The sequence below is a fragment of the Clupea harengus genome, chromosome 22 (assembly GCF_900700415.2).
Source record: "Clupea harengus chromosome 22, Ch_v2.0.2, whole genome shotgun sequence".
Lineage (NCBI taxonomy): Eukaryota > Metazoa > Chordata > Actinopteri > Clupeiformes > Clupeidae > Clupea > Clupea harengus.
Genome location: NC_045173.1, coordinates 3,865,554 through 3,878,053, shown reverse-complemented (window position 1 = coordinate 3,878,053; position 12,500 = coordinate 3,865,554). Strand labels below are relative to the sequence as shown.

General features: G+C 42.6%; 1 protein-coding gene across 2 annotated transcripts in view; it reads right to left on the bottom strand.

The window, feature by feature from the left end:
* Positions 1-3,500: 3,500 nt before the first annotated feature.
* Positions 3,501-12,500, bottom strand: part of sh3gl2a (SH3 domain containing GRB2 like 2a, endophilin A1) — a 31,738-nt gene continuing 22,738 nt past the window's right edge. Inside the window, exons 3-10 of one of the 2 annotated variants that reach the window (XM_031559685.2) lie at positions 10,553-10,625; positions 10,022-10,165; positions 9,578-9,711; positions 8,045-8,203; positions 7,855-7,860; positions 7,067-7,173; positions 6,751-6,875; positions 3,501-6,358 (exon numbers count right to left, since the gene is read on the bottom strand). In XM_031559685.2, coding sequence (XP_031415545.1) covers positions 6,051-6,358; positions 6,751-6,875; positions 7,067-7,173; positions 7,855-7,860; positions 8,045-8,203; positions 9,578-9,711; positions 10,022-10,165; positions 10,553-10,625 — 1,056 coding nt within the window. In that variant the 3' untranslated portion in view covers positions 3,501-6,050. The remainder of the gene's footprint in view (positions 6,359-6,750; positions 6,876-7,066; positions 7,174-7,854; positions 7,861-8,044; positions 8,204-9,577; positions 9,712-10,021; positions 10,166-10,552; positions 10,626-12,500) is intronic. The other variant, XM_012831771.3, reaches the window with a different exon arrangement.

Below are 12,500 nucleotides of genomic sequence, written 5' to 3'. Positions count from 1 at the left end.
TTAACTCTGCATGGGAGAAGCTCATGTTGAGACTCATTTGAGGAATTGCAAGCTGATTGTAGTATTAGTGACTCTTAAAGCCCTTATCTTTCCCCACCCTGTCATGGAAGGAGCCCTGTGATAGCATTGAGCCCATGCTGCTGACTCCACCACTCATTTACCCACTGAGAGGGAATGTTGCCCATCTCACATGTTCAATACAAACACAATGTGTGTTTCTGTGTGTTGTCTCATTGTATGATGGAACAACCTAGCCAAAATAAAGCTCTCTTCATGGGAGCAAAAGAATATCTGTGAGAAAAAACAATATTTAGCCTAAACAAACCAAAACAAACAACAAAACAATAGCTTTTATGACTGAACCCAGTCTGGTTAAACAAAAGCACAAACGGAATCATTTTTATGCATGCTGCAGATTTTGTGTCATCCTGTTACTAATATTTTCATATTTTAATTTGTCTGGATGTAAACATACATAGAAGTAGGTTTAGGTTAAACCAGGAGAATTCCAGGCTACACTACCATCAGTTTAAACACTCAGTACAGTGTATGGCCGCTGATTCGTAATTTGAAATAGCGTTTAAACAAAGAGTTGAAGTACTATTTTCTAATTTAACACTACACCAGTCTAGGTCTTGTGATCCGTATACTATTAATTCAAATTAGACAAAAAAATAAGACACAAAGAAAAATTCTGTAAATCCTACAATATGACTAGTGGTCCAGCTCTTATCTTGTCAACATGCAGTGTTCACGGGTGACCTTCTAGGAATTGACAGACTAAATTGTATAATAAACTGTAATAAATTGAAGTTAATTTACATTATATTGAGAATTCTGCTTAATTTAACAAATTGTAGTCAGTTTAAAAGAACTGTAAAAACGCTATGCTTTCTCAGCATAGGTGACATACAGTACATACTATGGATATAGTATAATACATTTTCAAACATTATCACATAAAAAAATATGCTGCATAACGTATAACACATTTGTTTCAGTTCTTCCAATGTTGGTAGACCATATACTGCTACATATCCCAGTATCCCGTAATCCCATAAATCCATCTCTGGATGCCATAATGCTGAAGGATTTAAGAATCTATAATAAACATAGTTACAGTGCTTCCAAAGCCTGCCCTGTGGTGTTATTCCTAGGCTTTGAAGTATTATAGAGCTGGCAAAGTGAAGCAATATTGTTCTTCCTGGGCTTTGGTCTTATTCTTCCAACTGTTTTTTGGGCATAATTCATCTTGAACGGCTTAACGCAGAAACTTTATTCAAACTTCATTTCTTAGGTCGTGTAAACGACACTTCAGCTATGTTTTCATTTTTCAACACTTTATACTTTTTAAAATACTTAAGTTAAAAGAGGAAAGATTTCCCATTGAAAAGAATGGTGAAATCTTTGTGACTTCAACATTCCATAACTGTCAATTGTCAACAGTGAACTCACTCTTTCACTGACTCTATCTATCTATTTATTTCTTAAATCTAATTTCCTCATATGTTGAATTTCTCTCTCCTTCACTGTCTCTCTCTCACACTTTCAATCCATCCATCCATCCATCTATCTACGGTATATACAGTCCCCTCCACATTTATTGGCACCCTTGGTAAAGATGTGTAAAAAGGATTAAGATATTCACCTTTTGGTGAATTAACTTAATCTCACGCTGAAAAAATTAGAAAAATCCAACTGCAGTCCCTCATGAATAAATAATATATTTTTTATTAAGATCAGATGTGCCACAATCCTAGAAATTCTTATGAACATAACGTAGGCCTAAATAAAGCTTGGAAGAGAAGCAAGTTTATTCACACATGTAGAACTGTGTCCTATGGTCAGATGAAACAAAGATTTTGCTTTCTGGCAACAAACACTCAAGGTGCGTTTGGCGTAAAAAGAAGGTTGACTATACCGAAAAGAGTACTGTTGACTACGGTGAGGGGTCTGTGATGTTACTGAACCCAAAATCAAGCTTCTGCAATGGCCATCTCAGTCCCCTCACCTGAACCCCATAGAAAACTTGTGGGCTGAGCTAAAGAGGAGAATGCACAAGAGAGGACCTAGGATGATCTAGAGAGATTCGGTAAAGAAGAATGTTCTCAAATTCCCTGCTCTGTTTTTCCAACCTAATAAGATGTTATAGGAGAAGACTCAGTGCTGTTGTATTGGCGGTATTAAATGCAGGGGTTCCAATAATTGTTGCACATGCGGTTTCATTGAAAATTATTATTTCTCAGAATAAATGTACTTGATTTAAAGGTTGGATTTTTCTCATTATTTTAGTGTGAGAATAAGCTAATTCACCAAAAGGTGATCTTTTCAATAAAAAGTTTTTCTTATCTTTACATGGGGTGCCAATAGTTGTGGAGGGTCTCTTTATGGTATCCTTAATGGTCTCAGTATTTCTTTCTCTTTACTTTAATATCTAACGTCTCAATCTGTTTAATTTCTTTCTCTTTCTCTCTCTCTATTCCATCTCTTTAATTTCTTTTTTTTTTCTCTCTCTCTCTCTCTTTAACTTACTCACTCTCACTCACTGGTTTTCTATCTATTTGTATTTATTTATATCTCTCTCCCTATACTTGTCTTTATCAAAGACACTCCATACAGTCTCACTCTCTTTAATACATTGGATTTGCCACTTCATATTGTGTTTTATTTAATACATTAATACATTGGTCTATTTGCATACCTTATGTACTTGGTTGTTTTTGTTGCCCAAGGCTACCAATCAATCAATCAGTCAGTCAGTCAATCTACAATATATTTAGATTATATTATTGTATTAATCCCATAGAGTAAAGTGCTATTAGTACAGGCTAAGTAAAGTAACATCAATTTCTTTCTCTCTTCTTTCTGCATGCATTCAATATCTTTTTAAATTCCTAATCTACAGCTTTGTAGGTAACTGCTACTCATTTTCAATAACAGACCATTACAAACTACCGCTAACAAAGGAAAATAAACAATACAACTAAGCAAATGAAACATACCAAGAAAAAGAGCAAAATGTTAGAACTTTTTGCATTTCTCCTTTGTCTGTCTATGTGCATGAATTGAGATTAAATATATTATATATTATATTAATATATTACATTATGTTACATATATTATTATTTGTAATTTTTTACTTTGCAAGCATTTGTATTTCCTTCAGGAAATGCAAATCTTTATGAATGGAATTCTAAAGCTAAGTTTTGGCACATAAACAAACATTCTACTTCCTATAAAAACAGGAGTCTCACCCGTCTGTTGCCGTTCTCGGACAGTCAGTCCTGTGTGCTGGTGAGCTGAGCTGTGCCAGTCACCTGTGCCAGCAGTGTGTACCCACTGAGTCACCAGTAGCCTACCCTCACCCCCTCACCCAAGGAGGACTCCCATGCCACACATGCCACATGCCAGCAGCAGCCTCTAGTGGTTGAGGTGGTCATGGAGCAACAGAATACATCATGAAAAACAAACAAAACAAAACAAAATGCAAACGGATACAATTAACTGTGTCTTGGTATTTATTTAAGTTACACTGAAATTACTTTTGTTGTTTTTACACATCAAGCATGTCATCTAATTCTGGAAGAAAATCAAAAAAAGAAAAAGAAAAAGAAAAAGAAGATTCCAAAGACAACAAATGTTTGGAGCTCAACAAATCCCTTCCTTAAACATTTCACTATACATACGGAGTGTCTACCTTTATGTGTGTGTGTGTGTGTGTGTATATATATATAGAGAGAGATTTATATATATATATTTTTTATCTATACCCATATACTGTACTTTTGTCACTATTACAAAAATAAGATACAATACTGTAAATGCGTGACTAACATACACACAAGAGGAACACAAAGCACAGTAAAGCTGTCCTCATTGAGGGCAAAGATACAATTTGTTTTAAAAAAGAATAAATAATAATGAAGGACATTAAACGATTCTTTTAAGAAATGGAAGGACCCAGCCAGTGAAAGCTATATCCCCGGACATTCGGCCAAAGAATTGTGCTTTTTGAAACACTAAAAAATATAAATGGATTGATTGAAGTTGGGGGCTTTTTCGGTTGGTTGAATGACATGCCTACTCCACATCAGCATTCTCAGTCATACTCCTTGGTCCTTTACCTTTCATCATTTCCTTTTCAAAGACACATTTGTGATAATTACAATGAAACACAACAGAAATGCACTGAAACATTAAAAATGTACCCTTAATATGTATATATATATATATATATATATATATATATATATAAACAAACATTTACCCCAAGGTGACAATAAATGACACCTCACCCATACACACAACTTGGTCATGCTGTATGTAGCATTATTCATTTATTAATTAAAAAGTGAATGATATTACAGTTACATGCATTTCCCAGATGGGTATATATATATTTATAAATATATATATCCCTGCCTTTGTCAAATGTCTCCTGGTTTTCTACTGAGATCCATCTGTAAAGGACAAATGCAAGCTCAGTCATCTTGGACACAGAGCCAGTGATGTGATGATGAAGCATACTCGTGTGATAACAGCACACTTTCTCCAAGATGGATTCCACCTGGCTGTGTTTCAGTTGCAGCATTTTGCATGGCATCTTTCAACATTGCAATGCACAAACCCAAGCATGAAGAAGTACTGATCCTCGTAGGATGTGGCTGAATGACACAGTGACAGAATGAGAGAGTTTTAGAGGTGAGTCGCCTGTTGGTGTTAGAAAAGTTAACTACTTTGCTGTGGCACATGCTGAAATTCATTATTTTTTTGCACCAGGGTCAAAACGCTCTATTTTTCAACTGGGGCATCTGCTCATTTGGAGAAAAAACAATCAAAAAACCTTTTGTTTATTGTGGGTTCTACTATGAAACTACACAACTGATCTGGGATCTGAAAGAAAATCTGAACCAGCAAAGAAGCTCACGATAATGCAGTATGTTGACTCTGAAACACAATATTTCTCTATTGGTTATAGCACAACACAAATCGATTTCTACACTTATTTTGACATCATTAAGTTAGAACACTGATTTATTTTTTTTCATTATATTTTCATGTTTTGTAGGAAAGTAAGTTTCAAGTTTTGCTTACATCACTCAAACAGACTCCACATGATCTTGAATTTGTTCCTATAGACATTTAATCACCAATTGTATAGTTACTGGCTCTGACAGACAGATGAACAGTTGGTATGGAATGAAACTACAACAGTATCAGTTGTATCAGGAGACATCTTGAACACACCATACGCCAGACACAGAGTATTCATCTCAGCCAATAAGAATATTACAGGCCAGCCTAGGTCCAGTACCGGGCAACTCTGCTTCCTGCAGTCCAAATGTGGTCTGGTGGTGATACCATGTGGATGAGGACAGTGACAGACACAAGCGAGCGGAATGAACAACGCAGTTGAGGCTAATGTATGTGAAATGCTTAAATATGTTTCCCCCTTGCAGATTATCTGAAGCATGCAAGAGAAAGTCTAATCTAGAATTGTCTTTACTTCAGCTCAGTGCTTGATCGAATCAGCTAGAAAAACCCATTGAAGGAAAACATGCTTAAACTATAGTGTATTTTCTCTAAAAGATACGAAAACCCAAGTAAGCTTTGGGATCAGAACTAGTTGCATTTTTATATACTAGCAAGGTGCAGAGAAAGAGTAAATTCCATTTTGATGTTGCCATGGAAACAGGCAAAACAAAGCCAAAAAAAAAGCCGGGAGAGACAGGGACGGGCGCTGCAGACGTCTGGGAAACTCATCAAACCCAACCAAATCTCATCCCCCTCCTTCTCCAGACAAAACAAAACAAAACAAAACAAAAACAGGCAAACAAACAAACAAACCCCCCAAAAAAGCTAGTTATAGTGATCTGGACTTGATGGTCATGTTTACAACAGCAAGCAAAAACATCCTCCTTACTACTTTGTCTTGGGGAACTCTTCATATTGTCCTTATTTTGCACTTGATGGCATGGCGCTGAGCTGCGGCAGCTGTTTTTTGTTCTTTTTTTTTCTTCGTTTTGTGTTGTTGTTGTTTGTCGTCTTTGTCATCCTCTTCTCCTTTCCGTGGAAGATGGGGTCACCAGAGATGGTCTGATCAGCAGGAGCAAGGGGTTTGCAGGGAGAGGCGAGAGGCGGCGAGAGGCGGCGAGGCGGGGCTTATTGGGGCAGGCCACCAGGACATCCACGTAGTTGACGGGGAAGAAGCCTGAGCGGCCTTGGATCATGCCCTCGTACCAGTTGTCGTCGATCTTATTGGTCAGAGTAATGATGTCAGCCTCCTTGAAGCCCAGCTCGCCCTCGTTCTCTGGGTCGAAGTCATAGAGAGCCCGAGCGCAGGGCTGATCCATAGGAGCTATTGACCAGTGAGGAAGAGAGAGATGAGAGGAGAGACAGGGAGGAGAGGAGCAGGAGAGGAGAGGAGAGGAGAGGAGCAGGAGAGGAGAGGAGAGGAGCAGGAGAGGAGAGGAGCAGGAGAGGAGAGGAGAGGAGAGGAGAGGAGAGGAGCAGGAGAGGAGAGGAGCAGGAGAGGAGAGGAGAGGAGAGGAGCAGGAGAGGAGAGGAGAGGAGCAGGAGAGGAGAGGAATAGAACAGAAGTAGACTGATTATAATACAACCCAAAAGCGTCTAGAGGAGAGAGAGAGCTCCTATCAATGTGCAGTAGATCAGGCTGTTTCATTCATGAATGCTGGAATCAAATGGCCTAACCTACTTCCAAGTGCTGTACAGGAGCCATGCGCTACTCACCTGGAGACCTGGAGGGGCCGCTGTGGCCAATGCCCCCGTTGTGATTCTCATTGGGTGTGAAGTCCATGGAAGTGCGTGGCTTGGGAACAAACTCTTTCTTGGGCTTGGTGGAGGCCTCCCTTATTCTATAGCACAAGCACACGGTCAACACATCGTCAGATAGTCAACTTGACAAGATGGTTCACACGTACTCACATACTGTCAGCTAGCATGTATAATATATATATATATATATATATATCATATCAAAATATAAAAAAACATATCTTTGGATAGACATTGCTTTGGAGGCAGCACAAAATTCTGTGTTACTGACCTCTCATCCATCTTGCTGGAGAGCCGCTCCAGGATCTCAGTAGACTGTCTATGGTAGTCCACCTGCGCCTGCACCAGTGAGGCAAGCTGGCTCACCTGTTCTATTTGCTACGGACACACAAGAGGCGCAGGGACGACTGTTACATACAGCCGGGATGGCAGCAGTGGCAGCAGTGTCAGGGACAGATCCTGCACTGAGCAACCATCCGGAGACTTCACATAAGAAGACTATTACATGACCCGGATGTGAAAGCATATAAGGAGACTATTACATGACCCGGATGTGAAAGCATATAAGAAGACTATTACATGACCCGGATGTGAAAGCATATAAGGAGACTATTACATGACCCGGATGTGAAAGCATATAAGGAGACTATTACATGACCCGGATGTGAAAGCATATAAGAGGACTATTACATGACCCGGATGTGAAAGCAGTGGCTGCTGTTCTCTGTTGAAGCAGATGAGATGACAACATTTCTGCATTATGTTGATGATGTCATTTAGGAAGTGAGTTCACTGCTGTTAAACCGTCGAGGAGCATTCTACTCTCAATGCCACACATTCCATGACAATGGAACGCCTCAAAGTGTTTTTCGGAGAAAGTGTGCCGACTTTTACAGGTCTTACATCAAGACCATCAAAATGAGACAGGTGTGTGTGTTCGGTGCCATGGGTTGAAAGGGGTAGTCAAAAGGTGACGAGAGATGACAGAACGGACTGGATTATACAACACCAATGCTGAACTGGGGCCACCGGTGGAGAGATATAAAATGACAATATTACCATTGGCTGCCGGGAGGGGTGTGATAGTGAGAGAAAAACAGAGAGAGAGAAGGAGAGAATAACCAACACACACAGGGACAGACAGACAAATGGACATGCGATGCGATGGCTCTTCGTGGCGACAGACAGGGGACACGTCATGGGAAGGCTGGCGTAGGGGGGGGCGTATTATCAAACAGATAATCCTTACATCACTCTCCAGCAGATTAAACATGCTCAGCTCGGCGACCTCTTTGGAGTCGTCGAACTTCTCCAGCGCCTGCTTGATCTCGTCGTCGGTCACCTTGCCTTGGCGCTTCTTCTTGTAGTCAAAGTCCAGGCGGCGGCCCTCCAGCTTCTTCAAGTGATGCTGATGGAGAAAAGAAAAGACAAACAGGCAGAGTATGAGCAGAGGCGAGAGGGGAGAGGGTAGGGATAGAGACTATCATTGGGATTTAGGGGCAGATATATGCAGAAAGGCGGTAATTCTGGGCAAATTAGTGCCATAGGTGTTCTTATATATGATAAATCTCAACTAGATGTTGACTCAACCAGTTTTCACCTAGACTTTTGCACTTTAAGTGCATATGCAATTAGGTGAAAGCACTAAATATGAGTCACCTACCCAATTCTTTGTATTACACAAGAGCTCCATCAGTACATTGTGCTTTTTTTTACCATCAACAAAGGCTTGGCGTGGCACGGCGTGCAAAACGTTAGTAGATCTAGCCCCTAATGTTTAGTGTCTTCAATGGTCACAAAGTCATGCCCAATGAAAACAACAGTAACATAAACAAATGAACCAGCAAATAGATCCATAAATAGAGAGAGAGAGAGTAGATAACAGGCAAAGTCCACCCATGTCTACATCATTTTAGAACATCCTCTTTACCGTCTGACCACAGAATGTCCCGTATGTTATTTTTGGTGATTACTCTTCCAAAACTGACGTGATCTTATATAGATCATCCTTCAACTGCAATGGGGGACTGGAGGTAGTCTTAACTCTGTCCTGTCGTAAGGAAAGCAATCACTTCAAAGAATCCTACTGCTGCAAATGTTATAAGATGAGTATTGATTGAGCTTTCCGGCAGAGCGGCTAGTTGGTCCAATTACTTTTTATTAACTCAATGCATCAGAGCTGGTCCAATATTGACCTGGAGCTTGATGATGGCTGATGGTGAGTCACTATGCAAATGAAGGCTCCTTTAGAAGCACTTGTGCCAGATGGAAACTTCATGTGCATTTGATCTTGTCTGCAGAAAATGTTCTTCTGAATACTGGCTCTGGCTCAGCCCCACCCTGCCTGCTACATCGCTGGGCTCCTGGATCCTCTCCCTGGATCCAATGTCACCTCAGAGTCTGAAGGGTATCAGGTGTGACTGCTAAATGAGACTTGAATGATCATCATCATTCATTCATTTCATAATCTGGGGCTTCAGAATATGCAAGGAGGCAAACCAACAGACTTTTAAAAAGATACAGTCTACAATTCAGTTGCATGGAAGGGAGGGCTGATCAAATATCAACAACATTTCGGCAGAATTGCGAACTGTATCTTTAACACGGTCCGGATCAAACAAATGGATCAGACGCCAATTCAATGAAATAGGAGATGCGTAAATACTGTACATGAATCAGCAGTACGCAAGGCAGCTCGTAAACATCGAAGCAGTGGAACATTTCTAATGCAGTAGTGACCAACCAAGCATGCCCTCTCCTAGAAGAGGAAATGATCTCCCACCTGAATTTCCTTGAGGTCTTTGTCATGCAGGATCTGAAGCGGGTCAATGAAGTTCTGCTTGACCTCTATGTCCAGAGCGTCCTTCACCTCCCCCAGTTCACGCATGGTCTCTCCCACGTCCATGAGGGCAAGGCCTGCACACACACACACACACACACACACACACACAAACACTACAACTCAATGCTGTGACAAGCCTCAGCAGCATTCACTCTGCATTAAGATACGATTTCATTTCAGGTCAATTCAAGTATTTAGTTATTTCTACTATTACTACTAGGTGTGCATATGAATGAAATGCATTCTTATAAAAGCATCTTAGGGAAAATGCTCAATATTGTATGAATATCCATCAGGGTAAACACCAGGCTCTGATCAGCATCACAACAATGCTTCCACCCAACAGAGGTGACGGTGGGGAGGGTATTAGAACAATAACCGTACCGAAGTTGGATTCGTCCCCGAGCTCCCTCCCAAACTTCTGCATGGAGTCCCCCAGCAGAGTCTCAGTCTGGGTGTAGCCCGGCCCCTTCTCCTGGCCCCGCATCTTAGACATGGAGCTGATCATGCTCATCTTGGCTCGAGTCGCTGCGGACACAAAGCAGCCATCACACCTCACACCTCTCCTGAACATGCAGGAGGTCTCTCAAGAGTTGAGGCAGAAATCAAGAGACATTCAAAAAGAGATTTCACTCCACACTGGCGCATTATGCTCAGATCTTAATTTATTCCATGTATTTATTTTTGTGTGCCTGATATGCACTATGCAGATGGCCACTGGACAACACTGAAACAAGGGGCCAAACAGGCATATAGATTTACAATAATCCAGTGCAGCGTGCTTTATTTGACACATTTGTTCATACACAGCTATTTTCAGTGTTGTGTGAGAGAGTTCTCTTTTGTCATTTCTCTGGCATGATGGAGGGGTGAGGTGTGTGTGTGTGTGTGTGTGTGTGTGTGTGTGTGACTGACCTGGGTTGGGCTGCAGGTACTCAGTGGTCTTAGTCATGATATCCATCACTGCCCTGCTGGTAGTATCCACTTTCTGCACAGAGAGAATGAGAGAGAGAGAGAGAGAGAGAAAGAAAGAAAGAAAGAAAGAAAGAAAGAAAGGAGAGAGAGAGAGAGAGAGAGAGAGAGAGAAGAGAATGAGTTTAAGGTAAGAACAGAACTTTTTCCTGAACTCGTCATCACCTCCAACCCATCTCAGTCTAACCGATGTACTGTGCCATGGCTGTGCCTTGACAGCGCACGGAGCAGACGCGTCTCCTGTGCCATGGCTGTGCCTTGACAGCGCACGGAGCAGACGCGTCTCCTGTGTTGCTGTCTAGCCTTGACAGCGCACGGAGCAGACGCGTCTCCTGTGCCATGGCTGTGCCTTGACAGCGCACGGAGCAGACGCGTCTCCTGTGCCATGGCTGTGCCTTGACAGCGCACGGAGCAGACGCGTCTCCTGTGTTGCTGTCCAGCCTTGACAGCGCACGGAGCAGACGCGTCTCCTGTGTTGCTGTCTAGCCTTGACAGCGCACGGAGCAGACTCGTCTCCTGTGTTGCCGTCCAGCCTGCAGCAGGGACTGGCATGTGGGGAGCTGCCGCTGCTGCTGCTGCTGCTGAACCCCCATCGATGGACGTCCCTGACAAGCTTCCTGTGCTAACCTTCACAGCTGACTCATTTCTCCCCATCGCTCACTGTACACTGCCACTCTGTTCATCCTGTTCCTTCCAGTAACAGAGGTGGAGGAGGCTAGTGTGTGTAGGAGGTGACCTCCCTCATGCTCTCAGAGATGGTCAGTGTGATCTCAGCCCACAGCATTCACTGCTATGGCCTTGGGTGGTTGAACTGAGCATTCACTGCTAAGGCCTTGGGTGGTTGAACTGAGCATTCACTGCTATGGCCTTGGGTGGTTGAACTGAGCATTCACTGCTAAGGCCTTGGGTGGTTGAACTGAGCATTCACTGCTATGGCCTTGGGTGGTTGAACTGAGCATTCACTGCTAAGGCCTTGGGTGGTTGAACTGAGCATTCACTGCTAAGGCCTTGGGTGGTTGAACTGAGCATTCACTGCTATGGCCTTGGGTGGTTGAACTGAGCATTCACTGCTATGGCCTTGGGTGGTTGAACTGAGCATTCACTGCTAAGGCCTTGGGTGGTTGAACTGAGCATTCACTGCTATGGCCTTGGGTGGTTGAACTGAGCATTCACTGCTATGGCCTTGGGTGGTTGAACTGAGCATTCACTGCTAAGGCCTTGGGTGGTTTAACTGAGCATTCACTGCTATGGCCTTGGGTGGTTGAACTGAGCATTCACTGCTAAGGCCTTGGGTGGTTGAACTGAGCATTCACTGCTAAGGCCTTGGGTGGTTGAACTGAGCATTCACTGCTAAGGCCTTGGGTGGCTGAACTGAGCATTCACTGCTATGGCCTTGGGTGGTTGAACTGAGCATTCACTGCTATGGCCTTGGGTGGTTGAACTGAGCATTCACTGCTATGGCCTTGGGTGGTTGAACTGAGCATTCACTGCTATGGCCTTGGGTGGTTGAACTGAGCATTCACTGCTATGACCTTGGGTGGTTGAACTGAGCATTCACTGCTATGGCCTTGGGTGGTTGAACTGAGCATTCACTGCTATGGCCTTGGGTGGTTGAACTGAGCATTCACTGCTATGGCCTTGGGTGGTTGAACTGAGCATTCACTGCTATGGCCTTGGGTGGTTGAACTGAGCATTCACTGCTATGGCCTTGGGTGGTTGAACTGAGCATTCACTGCTATGGCCTTGGGTGGTTGAACTGAGCATTCACTGCTATGGCCTTGGGTGGTTGAACTGAGCATTCACTGCTAAGGCCTTGGGTGGTTGAACTGAGCATTCACTGCTAAGGCCTTGGGTGGTTGAACTGAGCATTCACTGCTAAGGCCTTGGGTGG